The sequence below is a fragment of the Aedes aegypti genome, chromosome 3 (assembly GCF_002204515.2).
Source record: "Aedes aegypti strain LVP_AGWG chromosome 3, AaegL5.0 Primary Assembly, whole genome shotgun sequence".
Lineage (NCBI taxonomy): Eukaryota > Metazoa > Arthropoda > Insecta > Diptera > Culicidae > Aedes > Aedes aegypti.
The window spans coordinates 264,918,991-264,943,201 of record NC_035109.1 but is presented as its reverse complement, the minus strand read 5'-3'; the positions used below and the strand labels follow the sequence as shown (position 1 = coordinate 264,943,201).

General features: G+C 39.0%; 1 protein-coding gene across 5 annotated transcripts in view; it reads left to right on the top strand.

Moving 5' to 3' along the window:
- Nucleotides 1-23,902, top strand: part of LOC5573755 (protein mahjong) — a 62,970-nt gene extending 39,068 nt beyond the window's left edge. For 2 of the 5 annotated variants that reach the window (XM_021852681.1, XM_021852680.1), the window contains exons 5-7: nucleotides 6,677-6,967; nucleotides 7,281-7,926; nucleotides 23,168-23,902. In XM_021852681.1, coding sequence (XP_021708373.1) covers nucleotides 6,677-6,967; nucleotides 7,281-7,926; nucleotides 23,168-23,349 — 1,119 coding nt within the window. In that variant the 3' untranslated portion in view covers nucleotides 23,350-23,902. Of the gene's footprint in view, nucleotides 1-6,676; nucleotides 6,968-7,280; nucleotides 7,927-8,083; nucleotides 8,221-23,065 lie in introns of those variants that run through there. The other 3 variants (XM_021852678.1, XM_021852677.1, XM_021852682.1) reach the window with 2 other exon arrangements.
- The last annotated feature ends 309 nt before the right edge of the window (nucleotides 23,903-24,211 follow it).

The window sequence follows — 24,211 nt, the reverse complement described above, 5'->3', positions numbered from 1 at the left end:
ATTTCGTCAATCAATTGTAGACTATATGTTTGCTTAATACTATGTTGTATTATATCTCAGGGAATTAAAATATTGCCTAAGCTTCGTTCGCGACATGGTCAAATCAATTTCTGTGTAATGCTGGTTATAAAGAGACATCATTTGATTTATTGGGCCGAATTTGGCATAATTAGTTCGATGATTGTTCGATGTGAACAAATTCCGATTCCTCAACTGTCTGGCGGGCGTGTAGAAATTCAAACTAGATAAGAGATTGGTGGAATCAATACGATGCGATACTATATCATTGACAAATGAAATCATGGCTAATTCGCGACGCTCCCTTAAAGTCTGGATGTCAATAAGCATGCATCGAGCCTCGTATGATGGCAGTGGAAACGTTGTCCAGCCTAATTTGCGTAAGGCATATAAAAGAAATTGATTCTGTACTGATTCGATTCTATCCTCATGTGTTTTCATATGTGGGGACCACACAATACTACAATATTCTAAAACTGATCTTACATAAGCAATGTACAAGGTTTTAATCGTATATGGGTCCCGAAAATTGGAGCTAAAACGCTTAATAAAGCTTAGCATATTGGTTGCTTTATGGACAATAGTATTATAATGGTCAGTAAATGTAAGTTTAGAATCTAATATAACACCTAAATCTCTAATCTTATCGCACCTTTGAACATCTTGATTTTCTAAAGAGACAGTAATCTGTGGTGTATTACGTTTTCTGCTATATGTGATTAGATTACATTTTTTGACGTTTAATTGAAGTAAGCTTTTGCTACACCATTTATCAAATATACTTATTTCATTCAGATAAATGTCGCTCTCTTTTTTGCTATTGATTTCCATAAAAAGTTTCATATCGTCAGCATAAATAAGAATTTTAACATGTTTTATCACATATGAAATATCATTAACAAACAATATGAATAACAATGGGCCTAAATGTGAACCTTGGGGAACTCCTGATGTAACATGAACAGTTTTAGATAGTTTTCCCTCAAATCTTACTATTTGTTGGCGATCTGTTAAATACGATTCAATCCAGTTGAGGAGTCTCATTGGAATTCCCATTTTATTTAGCTTGAAAATCAACATAGGAATATCTAATCTGTCGAATGCTTTACTAAAGTCGGTGTAAAGTGATTCGACGTGGTTACCTCTATCCATTGCATTTAAAGTGTAATTTACAAATTCCAAAAGGTTTGTTGTAGTAGAACGACCTTTAAAGAAACCATGTTGAACATTAGTTATTCTATGTTTTATTTGGCTAAATACTTTTTTATTAATGATTGATTCAAATAGTTTTGGAATGGATGAAATAATAGCAATTCCACGATAATTTCGAATATCAGATTTTTTACCAGACTTGTAAATGGGTATAAGAAATGACCTTTTCCATTCTTTTGGAAATCTGCCCTTTTCAAGTGACATGTTGAACAGCCAGAATAATGGTGCTGTAAATTCATTGGCTAAGTTTTTCAGTAAAGCAGGTGGGATTCCGTCAGGCCCTGATCCTTTGGAGGAATCTAAATTCTTCAGTCCTGTTAAAATGTCTTGTACCTGTATTTGACTAACGCCTACATCGGTTGTAAAATCAGGAAAACTAGAAAAGTGCTCAAAATCACGGTCATTATCCGAGAAGTTTGTATAAGTCTCTTGGAAAAAATCAGCAAAGAGATTGCAAATGTCATCTTTATTATCTGCTACTTTATCATCCAATGTCATTTTAGATGGAAAGTTGTTAGACTTCATCTTAGTTTTAACATAATTGAAGAAATTCCTAGGGCAAGATTTTAAATCATTTTCAATTTTTGTGTTGTACTCTTCAAGTGCAGTGGATATGGCTTGATTAAGTTGGTTGACAATATACAAATAATTTTCTAAACTTTCTTGAGTTTTTTGTTGTCTGTAAATTTTATGAGCCTTTTGCTTACGATTTTTCAAATTTTTTATTTGCTTATTGATCCAAACAGGATTTTTTGACCCATTCCTACGACGTCTCCGCAAAAGTGGAACTTCCATCTGAATAATTTCCGACAAAATTGAATAAAAACCCGTCACTGCATACTCCAAATCTTCCTGATTTTTCAAAACGGATTGCCAATCTATTCTATTCAATTTCTGTTTGATGCCGTTATAACTGGCGTTTTTATAATCAAAGAAATTCTCAAAGTCATAGTAGTCGGAATTATGATAATTATGAACAAAGATTGAGTACTCGATAGCTGTATGAAACGCTTCATTTTTCCATAGTGGAGAAAGAGATTCGTTCACACAGAAATCTTCCATTATGTTTGAGAATAAGAAGTCCAAATAACAGTTTTGTCGGTTTTTCACATGATTGATTTGATTTAAACCTAAAAATGCAGCTCTTTCAAAAATAAGTTGTAATGATTCGTTTTCACCAACAACCGGCAGCAGAACATTTTCGTTTTCGGAATCACGAATAAAATCAGCATTACGCTGATTAAAGTCGCCATAGATATGCACTTTGAATTCTGGAGAAAACTGCGACAAAATTTCTTCAGCGGTTTGAAAGAAAATTTCATATGATAATTTGCAAGCATGGTCGGGCGGAAAATACACAGAAGCAAATATATGTGTTTCACCGGCGATATGTGCTTTTACCCATACGTGTTCAAACTCTTTATATTTTGATGAAACAATTAATTCTGAATTGAATTTCGAAGATATTGCAATGATAACTCCCCCACCAGACATTCTTTGGGTAAGAACCAGATCGCGATCATCTCTAAATACATTAAAATCGTTACCAAAAACTTCTTCACTCTTAATTTTTTCGTTCCAACTAGTTTCAGTACCCAAAACAACCGAGAAGGATGAAGTTACTATTCTTTTATAAATTTCGTTCATTTTCGATGCACTCCTCATGCGATTGAAATTTTGGCAATATACCAAAATTTCGGTAGCTTCTGAAGAAGTTTTTGGAAACACACCCCTTTGCACAGCATTACTTGAAATTCCAGATCCTTCATTAGACACATTGTCATTATTTAAAATATTACCTAGAACAATTTGTTGAATATCACCCACTATTGGATCGTCATGGTCTACGTCTGGAGACTGCGTCAGGTTGAGCGTAAACGGCTGAGAAGTCATCAGGTCCTGGTGAGCATCGGTTTCCGCACAATTATTGTCGTCATAATTTGCTTCCTCTGGAGAGAGCGTCAGTTCTGGCGAAAACACGTGTGTCTACACGGGCACTCTACGTAGGATGATGGAGTTGAACAAGTTCCTTGTGGCATGTTCCGTGAAGTTGTGGGGGCGCTTGGTTGGTAGGGATTCATGGTTTCCCTTCTACACTACACTGGTTAATTCTACACTACTATTTCAAACAAATTCTAATGGAGCTGCTGATTTTCATAATGCTTCCTTTTCTCAGAAGCAAGGGAATATGGGTACTTTTCAAAAACTACCACGTCACAATACTAATAAAAAACAGTGTTCATGTGGGCGCCATTGCCTAGTCCGTCTGAGTATTGGTCCTGGTAGATGGGAAACTTGGCAAAAGCCAGACCGAGGGTTCAGCCTTGACAAGTTAAGCTGTCAGGCAGCTCCAACTGAATACCATACAAAAAAAAAAAAAAAAGAATTCCGTGAAGCCATAATGAAAATTTATGTAAAAAATATAAATTGAACGCTTGAGGCAAACAACTCCAAGAGGAAAGTTTAGAGGAAAGCCTAGGAAAAAAACGATAGATAAATCATTTGAAGAATTCCTGAAGGGAGGAATAATTGAAACTAAAGATTCTGGGAAAACCTTTGCAAAAATTTCCACATTGAATACTTGAAGGCATCTTGAACAACATTGGAGGAAGTTTGTGAAAAAATCACAATTTTATCTCCTGAAGAAAACTTAGGAAAAGTACCTGATTTCATTTCAGATGGAATTCCAGGAAAAACTGTCACCATAGTAAAAATAATAACGAAAAAAAGTTTATTTCAACATAGTTTTTGTTACTCAAGTATTTTTACTAATCCCTCTAAATATCTCAAAGAGAACAAATAAAATCTACAATTCAAACACAAAATCATTTCGATGCGCTGCATACTAACACGCAGAGAAAACAATTTTAATATCCAATATATTCCCTTTTTTAGGAAATAAACAATAAACAACGATAATCGCTTAGAAACGTCTAATTTACTTTTATTTTGTGGAAGTAGAAGTATTGGTACATGCACCAAAACCCCTTCAACTGAAGAATGTTCTTTATCCGTTTCGCGACAAAGTGACGGGATAAATTAACCAGTTCGTGTAAGAGTTGACTGCAGTATTGCTGTTTGCATTTGAGATGCAAATGTTGAGTAAACGTCCTCCAAATGCGGTAACACAAAATAATCAAAGGACACCTAGCAACGATTACATAAATCACCGCCGCCCTAGCAAGAAAAATCTATCTTTGACATCGCATTTCTTGTGAAAAATCTTACCGCGTTTGGTGTTCCCGCATTTGATATTTGCATTTCAAACGCACACAGCAATACAGGAGAATGCCTTAGTGGAATTCAAATTTTAAAAAAGATGGTTAATACTTACCAAAAATAATTCTGAATGTGGATTTTATTACTCCAAAACTGGCAATCTAAGATTACTCCAATACAAAAATCTAGACCTGAACTTCTCCCACGAACATTTTAACCACGCCATGTACTTCATGTATCGGAGATATCAGCTTTTCACCGTTTCTACTAAGCAACAAAATGGTGGAACAGTTTTTACGTTACATGGATAATTTTAAGAATCAATAATGATGTAAATTGAAACAAATAAACTTAACTTTCATTTGACGTAAAGAGTGCTTCGTGAAGCCCAAGTAGGACAGTTCGGTTTTGCGTCGTCCGATGGATTTCGCTCGCGATTTCGTCGCCGGAGAATTTTTTTTTTATTTATATTTTTTTCCCTGTTTTGGAGCGTTTTGCTGGGTAGTGCTTCGTGAGGCCCAAGCAGGACGGTTCGGTTTTGCGTCGTCCGATAAATTTTGCTCGCGATTTCGCGCGTTTTCGTCGCCGGAGAATTTGTTTTCCCTGTTTTGGAGCGTCTTGCTGGGTAGTGCTTCGTGAAGCCCAAGCAGGACAGTTCGGTTTTGCGTCGTCCGATAGATTTTGCTCACGGTTCCGCGCGTGTTTTCGGCGCCGGAGATTTTTTTTTCCTATTTTGGAGCGTCTTGCTGGGTAGGTATTTGGGAAGGCCCAAGCAAGACGGTTTGTTTTCGGGACGCCAAGAAGTTTTGCTGTCAGTGTCAGTTTTGTGTTCAGTCGAGAATGGATTACCAACTGGTGAGTTCGTTTCATGCTTATGATAACACATTTTTTCTTGAAAGCGTAACTTTTATGTAATATTGAAACAAACTTTGTATGGTTCGTCACTATAAGTGTCGGCTTTATGCTTTTTTCTTATACAATTTCAATATACATATATTTTTCTCTTTTTGACATTATTAAAAATTATCTTTTGAATTGTTCGACATTGTGAATGTTGACGTATTTTTTAAAACTTCTACCATATCGAGACAAAATGCATAGTAATACTCATATGTCATTTTCAAACAAACTATGTATGGTTCGTCACTACAAGTGTCGGCATCATTCCTGTTTCATATAATTTAAAATATATACATGTAATTTTCAGTTTTCGTCATTAATAAAAACGTCTTTTGAATTGTTCGACATTATAGATGTTGACGTATTTTTAAAGCTTCTACCAAAAACTTCTCGAGACAAAAATACAAAACTAGTTTTAAATATAAGTTGTATATTTCCCCCTCGTCCATGGATCGCATCACCGACCAGAGGTGACTCCCAGATCTTTTCCTCCCTCACTAATAAACACCCTTCCCGTGGTGATTGTGGAGATGCAGAGGTATTCTCGGTCTCTAGAAGCAACAATCATTACACCCTAACATTCCTTCCCCATCCCAACTGACTGTAAGGACTTGGCCGGCGCCGTTATTGATCAATAATATCAGATCTGCTAAAATTGCACTTCGAGAGTAAGCGGAAACTCCCATCCCTTATTCATTTGGATCGTAGTGCAATTCTTACCAGTTCCGATCAATCACGGAGTAGCAACCATTGACATGTACAGTCAGTCTATGCTATGCTATGGGGCTCTGCACTGTTTTGATTTTGCATAGGATTTTGACGTTTACTGGCCTTGTTGTTTACAAAATTCATGGTAGAGTGAAAGAGAGAGGATGATTTTTGTGCAGTGACCCATGCTATGCTACAAATAAACTTTCATTTGACGTAAAGTTTTTGTTTTGTTGTTTCAAAAATAAATCTAGTTAAAAATATACTCAGTAAATCCAACAATATTGTTGCTTTATTTTGATAAAAAATGATTGTTGTTTCAACGCATTTTTTATACTACAACAAATTGAACAAGTTTATTGATAACAACAAAGTTATTTATTGTTTTGAATAGCTGGTATTTCTCTGCGTGAAATACTTTATGAGAGGTATATTTCCAAAAATCACTTAAGGAGTGCATCAACTCTGAACTTAAGTGCAACTCGGCTAACCAAATGTCTCGATCAAATAATACAGTAAAATCTTGTTTTTTTCTGACACTTTTCGGAGAACAAAAATTGGAGCCTGGCTAAACGAATGTCGATCACTGTATCACACTAAACAATTTCTATTGTTTCAGCCCTGCGCAACAAAACTGATCACCGGGTCGCACTCCGGAGAGGTCAAAATCTTCAACCTCAGTGACAGTAATGAAGAGTTTAGCTATTCGTGCCACGAGTCTTACGTAAATTCCATCATCTGTAGCAAGGATGGACGCTTGCTGTTGACTTCCTGTGCGTGGCGGTCACCAATGTCGGCACTGTGGAACATCGAGAACAGTCGGTTCACCCAGAAGCTCACCTGGGACGAGGAAGAGTACGTGGAGTTCCCGAACCTGAAGCAGGATAAGGTTTTGGCGACCACTGGAGAGGTATGTTTGGGAATAATCTCGTTTTTTGTTCTAAAGGTCAAAGTACAATGAAAGGGGCATTACGGGATTCTCAACAAAAATATCGAAAACAAAAAGAATTCCGGAAAATATCGATCTTCATTTCAACAAATAGTATAGCTTCTAGTGAAGAAGTACTTGGCAGCATAATTCAAAACACTTGATAAACTCGATAAACCGTTAGTATTGTGCGTGTTCTAGTTTACTCTACAATCGCCGTCGTGCCCCTATGCCGCTATGACGTCCACATTGTGTTTCCAGCTTAAAGTCTTATTAAATCTCTGTCTCGCTGCAGGTCGCCACCATCTACGATATCAACACAGGTCAGAAGGTGCTCTCGTTGGTTCCGAGCATCTACAACCAGTACACGAAAAACCGTGCCACATTTTGCCCGTCGGACGAGTTGATCTTGTCGGACGGTGTCCTGTGGGACGTTTCCTCCGGCAAGGAAATCCACAAGTTCGACAAACTGAACCAAACCATCTCCGGGGTGTTCCACCCGAACGGGCTGGAGATCGTGTCCAACACGGAGGTGTGGGACCTCCGAACGTTCCACCTGTTGCGAACCGTTCCGGCGCTGGACCAGTGCCACGTGAAGTTCTCTCCGCAGAATGTGATATACGGTACCTGCCCGGAGGTAGAAACGGAACCGAACGCGGATAATGTGTGCTTTGAGTCCAGCTTTAGGGTGCTGGATGCGTACGATTATAGCAGCATCTCGACGGTGGACGTCAAACGGAACATCTACGATTTGGCGGTCAACCTGTACGGTAGCCAGATTGCGATCGTGGAAAACCAGGGCGGCTACAATTCCGTGCAGGAATCCGTTGTGCGAATCTACAGCGTCGGTCGCAAGAAGAACACCGAGGACGACGCCGAGGAAGAGGAGGAAGAGATGGAGAACAGCGAGGACAATTCGATGTCGGAAACGGAATCCGTCGGTAAGTACCAAGTGATCATCATCAATCATCCATGAATGAGTGTGTTCTGCGGTGTGCTTGTTGCATGAGTAAGATGAAGGATCTGTCGGAATTGGGATTGGTTTTTGGAACGGTGAAGGTAATAGTTTGATTAATCCTCATTTCTTGTACTTCGTAGGTCGATTCCTCCAAAATATGATCAGCACAAATTTCATGTTGATTCCAACCGCATTGGAACATTACTGAATGTTTTCTTTTTGTATGGCTTTGTGGTCAAAATTTTAATAAAAATTTTCGTCATGTTCATGGATTGAAGCACGTTGAAATACTATTTTGGAAGAAAGAGATCTGATAGAAACTACAATTCAACTGGTTTAGAAAAAAAAAGAAATCTATTATTGGGAGTAGGTTTAAAACAGTGATTTTCAAAGTTTTCAAATTTAGAAAACAAAAAAAAAATGTTATTGTGGCAACCTAGAATCGAACCAAGAACATTGCGATCGGGCTTTCTTCTTCTTCTGAGTAGCCGGCTCCGCCCCCGTGGGGCATTATCGTCCCCACGGGGACAGAGCCGGCTACTCAGCGTAGTGTTCTTATGAGCGTTTCCATAGTTATTAAGGCGAAGTAGGCCGTCATTGATATTTGTACGCGTCTTTGATGATTGTTGCTAATTCATCTCACGATTTCGAATAAGAGAAAATCAGTTGGTTTTGCACTGACACAGCTGATAAAGGACGGAGATGAACCAGCCATAGGGCTGAAAATCTCCTTAATAAAGATAATAATAATAATAAAGCTGAAAAAGTATCAGCATACTTTATGCATGTTAGCGCGTACAGTGATACTTTTTAAAGTCAATGCAAACTATCAAGACTGAGTTTTATTATTTTGAAGTTGCAAGCAGCAAAGTCATCATTGCTGCCAGGAACGAATGACGGGCTACTTAGCCTTAACTGAGAGCTTTCTATGCCAAAGTTGCCATTTTCGCATTCGTATGTCGTATATCAGGTACGATGATACTCTATGCCCAGGGAAGTCAAGGAAATTTCCATTACGAAAAGATCCTGGACCGACCGGGAATCGAACCCAGACACGTTCAGCATGGCTTTGCTTGGTAGCCGCGGACTCTAACCACTCTGCTAAGGAAGGCCAAAAAATGAAAAAAAAAATCCTATCGATCTTCAAAGTTTTTCAAAGCATTCTTGTTCCATGACTCGATATTTCCATGAGTCGTTACTCCCTTCAGATATCGACTCATGGAGGTTTGACTTTTTTTGTTTGTATGATGCAGTCATGTAGCTAAAAATTATTTCTAGGGAGATAATAGTGCTTGAAAGGAAAAAAATGACACGTATAGAATATAACTATATTAAATGCGATGAAAAACTTATTTATACTTTTCCAGCTATAAACTAAAATTAAATAACATCAATAAGGAGGAGGAGGAGGAAACCATGGGAGCGTGATAATCCATGAAAAATATCGTAGTATCCAATCCACACAAACAAGGGTCTCATAGGAAGAAGGGAGTCTCCAATGGCAACATTTTATATGACACAATAAATGAACCTTCCTTTATACAACAAGTTTTGAGGGATGGGTTTATAGGTTTTCTGGGATATTCCTTGATAAACTTTTATTCAAATTCATGACGTATTCTTGGGAAGTTACTTGATAATTTCTCCAAAACTTATAAGCTAATTCTTTTCTATTTATCAACAATGTCGAAATCATTAATGGTGGCTATGAGTATTGACAGTTTCCACTCAAAACTCTAAGGCTTTGAGAGCCGAACTTGATGATTAATTCTTTATATATGTTATAATTGAATTTTAACTATTTTTTGAAATAGTAAGGTATGTATTTTGGTAGGTAATAAATTAAGACAGAGAAACTATACGAGCGACCACGTCGTTCAATTGAATTAATCAGCTCCTACAGTTAGAGACTACCGATTGAAAGACCAGCTCACTGCGGTGAGGTTCCGATTTATGACGCGCGATGCACAAGCAGCACGAAAGAAAGGAGAGAAGAAAGAATCGCCTGCTGTGATGTCGGTTTGAAACGAAACAGTAGAGTTTCAATTGAAATACACGCTTGAGTCAGTCTGCTGGGGACTGAAAAAGCTTTCAATGAAATGAAATTGTACGGCTCTGGTTGAGATTCGAGGCGAATGCTATCTACAGGGTATCCATTCACCCCGGAAATCCGGGAAATACCCGAGAATTTGGTTAACACACTGGGAAACTATGTATGGCAAGCATAAGAATACCGGTTCGTTTCAATTTTTAAAAGACAATTTAGGTCGTCTTCAGCCAAAGGCTGTACAGACTGAACGATCCACGATCACAACGAAAGAGGCAACAGACAACACGAAACACCCAGTAGACCAGTGCAGCACTATATACAAAACTAGATTTTTTTTCAGGAGGTGCACATTAGTTTGGTACAAAATTCAGATTCTCGCTCCAGACCACTTTTTGGATTGCACAATATTGTTCATCGTAGAAATACCTATCGAGATCTGTGTTCAGAATTTGTATAGGGCACAATGGGTGTCCTCTGGCGATTTTTCTTTGAAGAAGTAAGTTTTCCCATAGCAAATCCCATACAAACTTTGAACGGCTGGCGCCAAAACACAGTTTCACCGATCGAGCTGAAATTTTGCACAGTTGTTATGGTACCTAAATTCAATCCAAAAGGTGGACTGGAGCGAGAATCTAAATTGTTCATATAACCGTGTCCCAGGCTAGAGCACAAACGTCTGCCAACTTGTACTGCGCATCATGACTATTTTTGGTGAGTTGGTAGAGAGATAGTTAACGATTAAGTTAATTGAAACATTTCTAGAAGGATACTTAGGAATTTCTGGTAAAGATGCTGGTAGATTTCCGTTTAGATTCACGGCAAATTTTTATTGACACCATCGTTGAGATTCGAACGGGAATCAAGCCAATAATTGACCAGTTTCTTGAAAGTTTTTTCTAAGAGACCACTAAAAATATTATTTATACAGTTAAACCTCCATGAGTCGATGTTCCATGACTCGATATCGACTCATGGAACCATACTAAAAACCAAATTTCATGGTTACTATGATGGTCCCCTTAAACAGCTCTCCATAGCATTACTGTTCCATGACTCGATATTTCCATGAGTCGATGGTCCCTTTAATATCGACTCATGGAGGGTTGACTGTAGTGGATACTAGGAAAGATCGTTGACTGATTTTACTGAAATTCTTGATAGATTCACAGAGATTGGCAAAAGCTGAGCTAAACAAATTTGCTAAATTTATTGGGAGAATCTACTTTCTCGACAGATTCATTAGGAATTCTGCTTGGCTGATTTCTGGGATTCTTGATTATACTTTAGTGAAGCTTTTTCTGGATTACTAGTTTGACTTATCTTAGATTTATGACAAAGTTCTTATGAGGCTCCTGAAGAGATTTTGTGTAGATTTCTCCAGATTTACAGCCAATTCTTCCAATCATTCCCAACACATTTCTTGTGAGATTGTTGATGAACCTTTAGGTGCTTTAGGCATTTTTGGCCAATTTTTTGTTAAGTTCTTGACGAGATTCTTGGCCTAATTTTTAAAATATCGTGATTTTTTTCAAAGACACCTACACGTTAATGCTTCCAGTCCTTTGAATGCGTTAATGCTTATGTCCTTTGAAGGAAGCACCACACTCGACAACGTACTAGCATGCAATGCCCAGTGGCACAATCGAAATACGTTCTTGACGAAAAGTTTTCCGGACAGAAGCGGGAATCGAACCCACACTCCTTGACATGATGCGGCTAAATTCTTCGTAACACTAACCGCAAGGCCACGAAGCCCACAATTGATCTTTTTTTTTTCTTTTTAAAGGCATTTCTACTGTGCCGGACTCAGTTGATCTGTAGCTGCTTTATCGATACAGATCTATTTTCAACTTATCTATATTTACATCTAGTTTCACTCTCTCCTACTCTTTTACTCTCACACCGAGCAGGTAGGAGAGAGCTCTGCTATTAGTGAGGCTAGCTGCCTGCGAAGAGGGTCAGTTTGTCTTAGTCACCATCTGATACTGACGGAGGATGGATGTGCTCCGTGAGGTGTCTTCTGGTGGCTGGACAGTTTTTTTTTGTGGAGGGGCTGGGAATCGAATCCATGACCTTCCGCTTATGAAGCGGAAGCGTAACCTCAAGGCTACAGACCCTCCCCCCCCCCCTCAATTGACCTTTATATGTTATAAATTTTCAACCAATATATCTGTTGACATTAAACCAAAATGTATTCTTCAATAATTTTCTTAAAAACAATACTCAACAGTTTTCGTTTACAGTATGGCCCTTTATGAGCTTGAGCTTGAGCTTGAGCTTGATTGGCCGCCCGTGGATGCACTCCAGTATCGCCAGATCAGCTGCACTTACACAAGGAACCAACCGAATGACTGCTTGGGACTAACAGGCATCCTCAGTGTATAAGTGCTGGTGATCTTCTATTTTTAGGCAACAATGGCACCTGCCACGTCAGAATGCAGACCAATGAGGGGAAGGGGGAGGAATTGATGATGCATTGAACTGGCTCCCACGTAGACCGTATATTCCACTGCATCCACGCCAGCTCATGCGGGAGTGTATGGATTGGGGGAAGGCATGGCAGAGAGGTTTGCTTTTGTGGTTAGCAGACTGCCTATGTATCAGGCGTAAGAAAGGCGTGCGCGTGGAAGTAGGAAGCGTTAGGGAAACGGTTTCTTGTCCGTCTCTGGTTCTAGCGTTTGCTATGAACGAATAGTTTGAGTGTGATATATTTAGAATGGAAGATAGAAGCAAGTGAGAGATATACAACTACAAAGTACAAGGAAAGGGACGGGTCTGGGATTGAACCCATGACCTTCTGCATATGAAGCAGAAGCGGTAGCCATCAGACCACCAACCCCGTCATTTACAGTATGCCCCTTTATGATGCGGTGAAATCAACAAATGTACATAGAAGTCGCTAAATAATGAATAATAAATAATAAAGTAGCCTACAACTGGAAATCGATATATCTCAAAATCCGCATAATTTCGAAACATGGGATCTTCAGTAAAGTTGTGGAGGTTCAGCGCTATCTGATGGTACAGTCGACTCTCCACATCTCGATGTTCTACATCTCTCCTTATGTCGATGATTTCGTCGGTCTCTTCATTCTGCATATAAATTTTCTCTCCATATCTCGATATACTCCTCCTCATCTCGATATCTCCACATCTCGATGTGGTTTTGTTGATTTTTCTCTCCGTATGTCAATGAGCACTTTATCAAAGGATACTAGACCAGATTTTCGTAATTAAAAAAATCGAGGAGCATGAAATGACGTCTGCTTGTTTATTATTATTCTTATTTTCCTAACAACGGATCAGTTTTCAATCTAGTATTCATTAAAAACATGTTCTATTTCTCGATCTCTCCCTATCTCGATGGTCCCTTCGATATCGAAATATGGAGAGGCGACTGTACCTCATTTAAATCGGAATTCAACCACAAGGTGGCACTAGTGTGCATAAATGAAACTTTTACTTTTGTATTGCGGGTATCTCAGGAGCCTGTCCATTTAGAAAGATAGCGTTTTCGACAAAGTTGCTCAATAACTCAAGGGCTGTCATTCGAGCAAGTCGATTTAAAATTTTGCCACCAGGCGGCGCTAGTGAGCATGAAATTTAGACCATTTAGAAAGATGGCGTCTTCGGCAAAGTTGTTCAGTAGCTCAAAGGCTTTCAATATTTCAGTCAATCTCCAATTTCAAAGCCTACATAATGATAGCAATTCTGCCGAAGACTCCATATTTCAAAATGATCGGGCTACTGAGATACCGTTTTGATTCATATTACGGATAGCTTCAAATTCCGGACACTCTACTTTGTCTTCTTCTTCTTTTCTGGCGTTACGTACCCACTGGGACAGAGCCTGCTTCTCAGCTTAGTGTTCTTATGAGCACTTCCACAGTTATTAACTGAGAGCTTACTATGCCAATGACCATTTTTGCATGCGTATATCGTGTGGCAGGTACGAAGATACTCTATGCCCTGGGAAGTCGAGAAAATTTCCAACCCGAAAAGATCCTCGACCGGTGGGATTCGAACCCACGACCCTCAGCTTGGTCTTGCTGAATAGCTGCGCGTTTACCGCTACGGCTATTTGGGCCCCTACTCTACTTTGTATGGGAAACATTTCACACGAAATGTTTCAATTTTTGTAGCTCAAAAGTTCACATTTTCGAGGCTCGTTTAAATAAACGTTTTCCACAAAAATCTATGCAAATTTATAATGCCCAATGCGCCTCTTTAGTGGTTGAATGATTTCAATTAATGGTTTGACATTTTAATTAATGATTTTCATTACCTGTCCGGAATTCGAATCAAAGTGTCCGGAATATGAGGCAAAAGTAAAGAAGCGTCCGGGATAAGAATCATTAAAAGGCCATACATTTCGATTTATTTAAAATTATTCAAATTTTGGAAACATATTCTTTAGCCACCATTCGAAAGTTAAGGGTTTTCGAAGCTCGACAACGCTGAGAAATCATACAGGATGATTTGTTTTGTATGCTCTCTGCTGTGTTATACTTCCTTGAAGCCTTAAGTGTCCGTAATATGAATTAAAACGGTATTTGCAAAACAAATTTTCCATGCTCATTGGCGTCAGTCTTGGCTAATGAAACGTGATCAGGCTTCTAAGATAATTGCAAAACAAAACTTTCATGCACACTAGCGGGGGCCTACAAAGCAAAGCAATGCTGAAGGTGTCTCCAGGATCTTTTCGTAATGGAAATTTCCTTGACTTCCCTGGGCTCAGAGTATAATCGTACCTGCCACACGATATACGAAAAAAAAATGCACCAGATAAAAGTGTTCGCTAAAAATTTATTTCAAGTCGGACTTTCTTGAAACTTTCAGGGAATGAACTAATACATATGGATTATTGTTCGCGTTGTCGCGGAATGTCTTTCGGACACTTATTAAGAACTCGTGTTTCACTGAACGAAAAAAGCTACTTTATTCGCGAACATCGGTATAATTACTTTATTCAATGTCCTTTCCTTCGCTGAAAGACCTCACCGTTCTCTTAGAGACCTCTCATTACATTTTGTGCAATGGTGGAGCCAACCTTTTTGGTCACTTCCATCCATGCTTTCTTTAATTGCGGCTCGTTTTTAAACATCTTAGACGATTTTTGAACTTTGGCCTTCATTATACCCCAAAATCCTTCCACCGGACGAATTTGTGGTGAAAGTGGTGGGGGTTGGCGGTTGTTGGTACAAAAACAACGTTATTATCTCTAAACCATTCCAACGGGGCCTTCCTTAGCCGAGTGGTTAGAGTCCGCGGCTACGAAGCAAAGCCTTGCTAAAGGTGTCTGGGTTCGATTCCTGGTCGGTCCAGGATCTTTTCGTAATGGAAATTTCCTTGACTTCCCTGGGCATAGAGTATCATCGTTCCTGCCATACGATATACAAATGCAAAAAGGCAACTTTGGCAAAGAAAGCTCTCAGTCAATAACTGTGGAAGTACTAATAAGAACACTAAGCTGAGAAGCAGGCTCTGTCCCAGTGAGGAAGAAGAAAAAGAACCAATCCAACGTCGATCGTGCGTAATGGCATGATGCCAAATCGGGTCAAAATAATGTCTCGCCACCGTGAGACCGCAGGAAGGGCAACATACGCTTCTGGAGGCGCTCGGTGCGGTAAATATCGCTGTTGATGGTACCCGTTCTAGTGTACGGTTTACTCAGTTTACGAAATTGGCATATGGCCTGTCAGAGCAAGTATTTTTTTTTGCGAATTTGTCCATTTCTTTCTTCATTATGCCTTCCGAAACATCAAACCGTGATTTGGCAACGTAGAACTCCAACCCCGGTATCGGTTATCATAACCACACATTTCGGTTTCCTTAACCACTCTCGATACAGCTTCCTTGCGCGGGATTTGGCCGCCATGTTTTGTTGATCACGCCGGTTTGATGCCTTCCGGACCTTGAACACACGAAGCCCAATTCGTTTTATGGTTTGCTAAACGAATCAGGCGGAACACTTGGCCTTCAGAGCCGCGTCACGAATCGAATGGTTCGGATTACGCTAAATAATCCAACACCTTCCGGGCCTTCACAGGGTCAGCTAACTTCGATTTTCTTCCACTTCCAGCCTGCCGCTCGGTCATCTGGGACTCCTTAAAAGATTTTACCACCCGAGAGACAGTTGTATGGGTGATTCCCAGATGTCTTCCGATCCATCTCATACCTGCAGTCGGATTTTCCGTGACGGCGATTTTCTTCTTGTTTCGATGCCATCTCAATAATCACTGATCCGATTGTTATGAAATTTTGCACATGTAAACAATACACTCCAATCTAGTTATACCCAGGTTTTCATCAATTTTTACCCACGGGCAAAAAAGTTACACAAGGAAAAAAACGGTGCAGTGTTTTCGAGTACAGGCCTTATTACTTTGAAAGTGTGAGCTGCAATGTCAACATAGCTGCCAACAACGTATGGCAGGCTACTTAGCCTTGACAAGTTTTAGGTTCCTAATTAAGGTACCGTGGGGCAAGTGGGTAATGGTTTTCGCATAGTTGGGATTCTTCAAATTCTGGAGACCCTAAATTGAAACAAATAAGGTCGTGTATATTTTTAGCTTGACTGCTACCAAATATAAGCAGTAAAAGTTTATCGTTTTGAACAATAAATTCAAAAACTAACAGGTACATTCACGATTTCTTTATTTTTTTTTTAACATTTTATTTTGTAATCTTTTTTTTTAAGACATTCCGTGCTCGTGGCCACTACTGTGCCGGAATCAGTTCATCTGTATCTACTATACCGATACTGATCTATTTTTAACTAATCTATATTTACATTAGAAATCCTTTATAAGAGAGATTCGCGGAAGCTGACATTTCTGTCAAAGTGTGAGCCAATCGAGCAGCGAGAGCTGTCAAAGTGTGAGCCAAACGAACTGTTTATTAGTTTTGATATGTAGCTCAAAGATCTATAACGAAACAAAATACACTTTATAGCAATGAGGAAGTCATGTCCGTGTTACAATATTATTCTCGACGCCGAGCGAAATCAGCACTGCTGGTCTGTTGCCAAATCATTCCATTTTACTTCCGCTTATCTCTCTATAAAGGATCACTAATTTACATCTGCTTTCGCTTTCTTCTACTCTTTTACTCTCACACCGAGCAGGTAGGAGAGAGCTCTGCTGTTCAGTCCATAAGCCATAGTCCTTCTGCAATTGCGGTGGTTCATTTTGCCGTGTTCCTAAGTCGTTTGAGGCTAGTTGCCTACGAAGAGGGTCAGTTTGTCTCAGTCACCATCTGATACTGACGGAGGATGGATGTGCTCTCCCCAAGGCACGTTCCTCCGTGCGGCGTCTTCTGGTGGCTGGACGGGTTTTTTTTGTGGAGGGGCTGGGAAGGCGTTTTAATGAACTATAACATAAGCAACATGTAAATAAAGAAAATGTTATTGTTACTTGAATTTTCTTCTGTTCAGTTATGTTTGTTGAAATGATTCGACAACATTATAACTGCAACATTTCCAATGCTAGTTCTTACATCATGGGACAGCAATTGCATTTCTGCTCTGTAGAATTTCCACCGCCCTTATTTGTTTTTAAGAAAATCGGATATGACGTCGGATAACTCTTCAAGAGAAATCAAACGGAAACCTTCAATAAAGTAATTAGAAACTTTTTTATGTGGATAACCTATACCCAATTTTTTATGTTTTGAACTAGCTTTATATAGACATTCCACAAGATTTCCGTGCGTTCTCTTATATTGAAACTTTTCAATCAACGTCTTCCTTTTAATCGGCTGTCCGAAGTAAACATATTAATATCGTAATATTTGGTAACCTTTTTTTAGAGAAGTTCCATGATTTGATCATGATAATAGCGCTTTGAGTATAATGTTTCTTGAATTGTCAGCTCGTTCTGTTGTTCTATGATAATTGTAAACCTTGTATAATAATAGTTACCTAAAGAGAAAATACAAATTCAATCTCTAATGAGAAACTTTTCACTTGCCCCACGTGATTAGAAAATTGACAGTGTTTCAATTTAGTTATTTTTAGGTCTATGTCGAATTAATTCTAAAACTTTTTTTATTGCAGTTTAAAACTGTCAGAGGGGACATCTTAAAAATGGTACAGAAAATTATTTTCCTCAACTTTTTTCCGCTGAAAATATTGAAAAAAGATTGCACGCCGACAACCTGTAACGGAGTGATAGTTGACAGGTTAACAATATTTCGCTCTATTATGCAATAATGGCTGAAAAATCTCAGAAATCTCTTACCTATCGTAATGTTCTCAATGGCCTCAAAGGTTTACGCATGAGTTTAAAACGTTAATTCACATATTCAGTAAAATATATTGTTCGCGCCAACGCGAAGTTTCTGAGTTGTGAGTCCTTCCCACCCCTGTCCCATCTAACCTCGAGCCGCCGCGAGTATTTCGGCCTCTCATCCCGACAACTAACAACCACCCCAAATAACCCACACACACGCACCACGTCGTTAGTTTTGCTTGCCTCCCTTTCCCATCATTCCGACCGACATGATCAAGCATGTACGCAATCCAGCCGACCAACCATGCAGCCCAGCTATCAGTGTTGCCACAAGTACAGATTTATCTGGAAAGGTACAGATTTTTTGATAGTTTTTGGTACAGATTCTGTACGGTACAGATTACAGATTTTCACGAAAAAGTACAGATTGGTACAGATTTTTGGAATTGGCAATTTTGTGACACAAAATCCAAAAGATTCGTGAAATTTGGAACTTATTTTCACAATAATATAATTGAAAGGTATAATTTCCAAAGATAATAGAATAAAATTTAAATTACTAGTGAAAATATTTCAATAAAAACTATGTTAAATTTACAAGTTTTTTAGGATTTAAAGAGTTCTTTCAACAATTTATGATGGATGTGGTACAGATTTTAAGAATCTCTGGTACAGATAAAAAAGATTTCTGAGCCTTCGGTACAGATAGAAATGTGGCAACACTGCCAGCTATGTAGAACGTGAATAAGAAAGCACTACCACTACTTCATCCAGCATCGAGCATCACCGAGTAATACATAGCAGGCAGTGAAAGTTTCCATCGCAACCCCACCGCTGCGTATGCAATGTTTGCGTCTACCTGGCACCTATTTAGGGAACTTGCGTGCGCAGCTCTGTATTCAGTTTCTTTCCAACCATTATATTATTAACCTCGATAGAAATACAGTAGTTAAGTTAAAGTGAACCATACCGCCTTTCCCTCCACCAGTGGAAACCAAACAGCCTTTTCCAAGGCTAGAGTTGTTAAGTCCCCCCTCCAGTCGAGCTATCGGTCCTGTGCCCTGTTGCTCCCGGCAACAGGTGGACGGAAGATCATCCGATCTTTCCGTTCCCGCTCACCCGAGCAAAGTCCCAGTTGCACGCCGCAACATACATCAATTATTTTCACTTACCCCATTTACCCACTTGCCCCGCGGTACCTTAGTTAAACTATCGATAGGATAAAGTTTGAGAGTAGCTAATAGACAGTTAAATCTACAATTTAATGAATACACTTAGTTGATTTCTGTACAATTTCGTCGAAATCGCGTTTTTCTCGCGATATTAATTTAGTTATTATGTGGTTTTGTACAAACGCAAAGCGCCCGCGTCAAAAAAATGTTCATTATTTTTTTGTAGGGGAAAAGCATTAATTTTCGACCTACAAGAAATCCGTGCCAATATTCGGATTCGGAAGTATGCCAAAATCACATGAATAGGTCGATAATTAGTGCTAAATCTAGAATTGGTGGTCTTTCCCTACATTGATTACACTATTATGGGTCTACCACAAAAGGCCGAAAGCACGAAAGGCCGAATCATACAACAGGCCGAATCACAGAAGGCCGAAATTTTTAAATAAATTTTAGGGAAAGCCTCATTTTTCTACAATATTATGGACATTTTTACAGTAGGGTAAGCGGGACAAGATGCACAAGTAACATTACTAGCTGAATAAGAGTGTATGGTTAGTGGTTTTTGGGCGTGTCAGCTGGTCTATTCTTAGCACACCCCAAAAAAAGTTCTATAATTGGAGCTTAAGTAGTCGTGCTGTTGTATTTTGTACAACATAAGTGTAAAAACCTGGCGTAAACTGGAAGGGTTATACAGTGCCTTTTCGATTTTGGCAACATGCAAAAATTTTCATGTTACCTAAATTGAATCGTTCCAAAATTTAATGGTTGTTTTTATTAAAACTTGTATCGCCCTAATAATGACCACGAATTAAATTTACCTACACTCAAAATAATCCAAACGTCAAAGCTACGTGAAAACCTACGTAGTTTTTTTCCATCCTACTTTCCACGTAGCACTTACGGGAATCGTAGGTAGTCAGGAATGAACAAATGAACTCCCATTCTGACGCAGTACAACGTAGTAGCTACGTGAATTTCCCGTACTTATCACCAAGCGTGGTTGTGAAAGTTACATTCTGTTCCGGCATATTATATCAGAACTTCGAATGAAGAGCACGTTATTAAACAATAACATTCATAATCATATTTTGTGAAAATCACATGGCCAGCAAGTTAAAGATTAAGATTGAACGTAAGCATCAGCAATAAATTAGCGCTGATGGTAAGCATTTATTATTGTCACATTTTGGTAATTGCAAACAGATTGCGGAACAGATTGTTTACGATCCGAGTAGGTAATTGGTCGTTTGTGCGTAAGAACGACTGTGCAGCACGATATGGCGGCAGGCGCAGAAGGAATGTCAGTCACTTTTGAAAACCAGTAGTTATCCCCTAATACAATAAAAAAATAAAATTGCGAGATTACTTATATCAAGCACATTTACTTACGTCCACTTCTCGTCGCGTGATGATTATAGGAAAGATGAAAGAATGCGTGCGGCGTCAACCATTTCGGGAAAAAAACAAAGCTTTAACCGTTGCTGCAGAGGGTTTTCCAAAAAGTTGGTGTTTATCTACCACAACAGATTTCATCTTCAGTTCACCTGACGCATGAATATCACAAAATGAACTCGGAAAATAGGTACGTGTTTTTCCACATAGGGTCTACGGGTAGATGTGATACAAGATACCAGTGTTTCATTTCACATTCATTCGTTGTCCGGTGATAATTACCTTTGACAGATAAACTTAACGGAATGAATATGTTTTGGCGCTTACGTGTTTTTTCACGTAGCATCGACGTTTGGATTTTTTTGAGTGTATTAATATGGTAAGCCTTAAGAAGGCTCACTGAATCATTGAGATTGACAGGATTTGTGACTGACCATGATCCATTTTTGTGTACATGGATTTCCGTGTTGCCAAATTCAAACCGAGTCAAAATCGAACAGGAACTGTAAGATGAAAAGTATTCTTAGTAAACTTAGTATTCTTATGATCACTTAAGGTGATTATAAAACGAAGCCAAACTTTGAATTTTCAAGTTCTATAATCACCTTAAACGCTTGTTATACCCTATCGCAGCAATCATTCTCCTGCTTGTTGCGTAAAAGACTACGTTGGCATCATACCGGGCAAACGCTTGCTGTCCGAACTCGCTGTCGCTCGTCGGACCTAAACATGGATAAACATCCTCTGCTTGCATTATACCGGGCAATCGCCTGGATTTGCTATTTGCATGACACCGAATATACGCTATACACAACCTTCGGATATCGGAGACTTCGGCGGCCTTCTGCCGCCTCAGTTCCTCTATCCTCAATGCGGCTTCGTCGCATGGAAGATAGCGCACTGGTTACTGACATGACTGCATTTAACAAAGCATGGACTTGTTCTTTAGGTTTGTAACTCTAACTCGGCCTTCTGTGATTCGGCTTTTTGTGATTCGGCCTCTTGTGATTCGGCCTTCTGTTATTCGGCTTTTTGTGATTCGGCCTTTTGTGATTCGGCCTTTTGTGATTCGGCCTTTTGTGATTCGGCCTTTTGTGATTCGGCCTTCTGTGCATTCGGCCTTTTGTGGTAGGTTAGAATGTATTCCGCCTTTTGTGATTCGGCCTTCTATTATTGGGCATTTCCATTTGAATTACATGTGGAATACTTACACAAATAATTGTAACTAGGTGATCCATAATAGTGTGACCGGTGTATTTTTGGGTGACTTTATAATAATTAATTTCACTTTCGATTGAGTCCATTACTAACAAATTACACAATGAAAATTGCTGCAAAATTCTGATATTCCAATATTTTACAGCAATTTATAACAGCCAAGGATAGTAGTACCCAGCGCGTCTTACAAGAGATTCGATTGCTATTAAATTACATTAAGTTTAGTTTAAAAATAACAATATGGGTTTGAAAAAAAGTCGTTCGAAATATTACCATGCATTTTCCATTAATTTTCCAAGAATTGTTTTTATGTAATGGTACTAAAAAGCTCTCTGTACAGTAATGAAATAAAAAAGCAGAAATATTACCAAAATTTTGAAAAGAATCTTTCTAAGAATATCATAGTTGAGTTTAACAATATCACGGTGGGAGTGTATAGTTACAACAAAACGCTTAAACGAAGTTACACCAAATTGAGTACAATTAGTACAAAATACTGAACCAACACATAAGGATCTATCAAAAAGGAAGATTCAAAAATTACTTCCATCGTTTTCCTATAACTTGTACTGCCACACTTTTCTAGAGCCCCCCTTTATCCCAAATGATGGACGTAATTTTTTAATGTACCCAAAGTATTTTCCCCGTCCACATTTTGTTTAAAAAATAAAAAATAAACAAAATAGGTAGCGAAATTTGCCTTATCACAGCGCAAATTTGACTTTTTTAGCACCACCTTTTTTAACCCTTCTTTATCGCTTTTTGACTGAAACCCTAATTTTTGTAAGGGACGTAACACTTGAAACTTCCCCTCTTCCTCCTATTCAAACTTTACGTAATTTCTTGAAGGCGCCTTAGCAAATAGTTAAACATAATTGTATAAAGGTTTTGTTAAAACAAAATGATGAAAATTTAATCGAATTCGTGAGTAAGTGCGTACGAGATCGTGTGTATGTGTGGTATGATGAACTTAGAAACCTCTGTGCTTAGTGCGTATGCCTGGGCTCGCTTTCGTTATCCGGTGCACAAAATTCCCCCTCATTCTGCCTATTCCAGTATTTCACGGCGCTCGCGGAGAAAACGGTGGTCAGCGTCGTCGGCGGAGACGGGGAATGCGTATCAATGTACTCGATGATGACGATGATATCTTTCAACCAGGTTCTTCCTCGTCGAGCGACGACGACGACGATGACGATGACAATGACGACGACGACGGCGATGAGGACGGGGACGGCGATGGCGATGGCGATGACGACGACGGGGCCAACAACAACGACGACGAGGAGGACGCCTCATCCTGGACCACGACCTCCGACCTGGAGGACTTCCTCATGATGTAATAAGACAGTGAAACATTGCTAAATCCAGATGAGCGATCAGCTGGTTCCGCCTCGCCATCCGGTGTCCAGCCGAAACGTGAGTCGTTTCCCCTCGTATCTACTTCGTTACTATCTAGAACTTGCGTTATTTTATGGTACGTCATTGTATATAGATGTCTAGTAGGATAAAGGCCGGATTACCTTTCTCTATTAAGATCAAAAAGCTTTAAGTTTGTTCGAGAGATTTGTTCGAAAAGTAAATTGTTTTGCAAAAAATAAATATTCAAATGGAAATCATTATTTATACATTTTTGAGGCATTCGTCAGAAAAAAAATCTAGCATTCGTTGTGATGGCATTTTTCGTACTGTGTAGAAAGTGTGGCTCGCGTTTTTTACTTCTTTGAACAGACGACAGAGTTTTCCTACGTTTTCGGGTAGTTTCGTCACCTCAATTTACGGGCTTTTATCGCGAGCAAAGAATGCTGCCGCACTGTCACAAAAACGGCGCTGAATAATCGATTTGTCCTTGTATAATATAGATTCTAGCTCAATAAATAAATTTCATATTACGGAGCAAAGTTTTGAACCTGAATATCCGAAAATTCACAACAGCTTTTCTTCATTTCACCAAACAATTAGATTTCAAGTAGGCCTGCTTGTTTTTCCAGACGTCGGAGTAAAAGTTTTTTTTTTCATTTCTCACGTTTTGCTGGGCAGTGCTTCGTGGAAGCCCAAGCGCAAATAACTCATGGAGAAAATATTGAAAACCCTGGAAAATCATGAATTTCATGGCAGCATTTGTAGGAATCTTGGAAGAAATTCATATTAGTATCTTTGTAAGGATTCTCGGATAAATTTGTAGAAAAAAATGTAGAGGAGTAC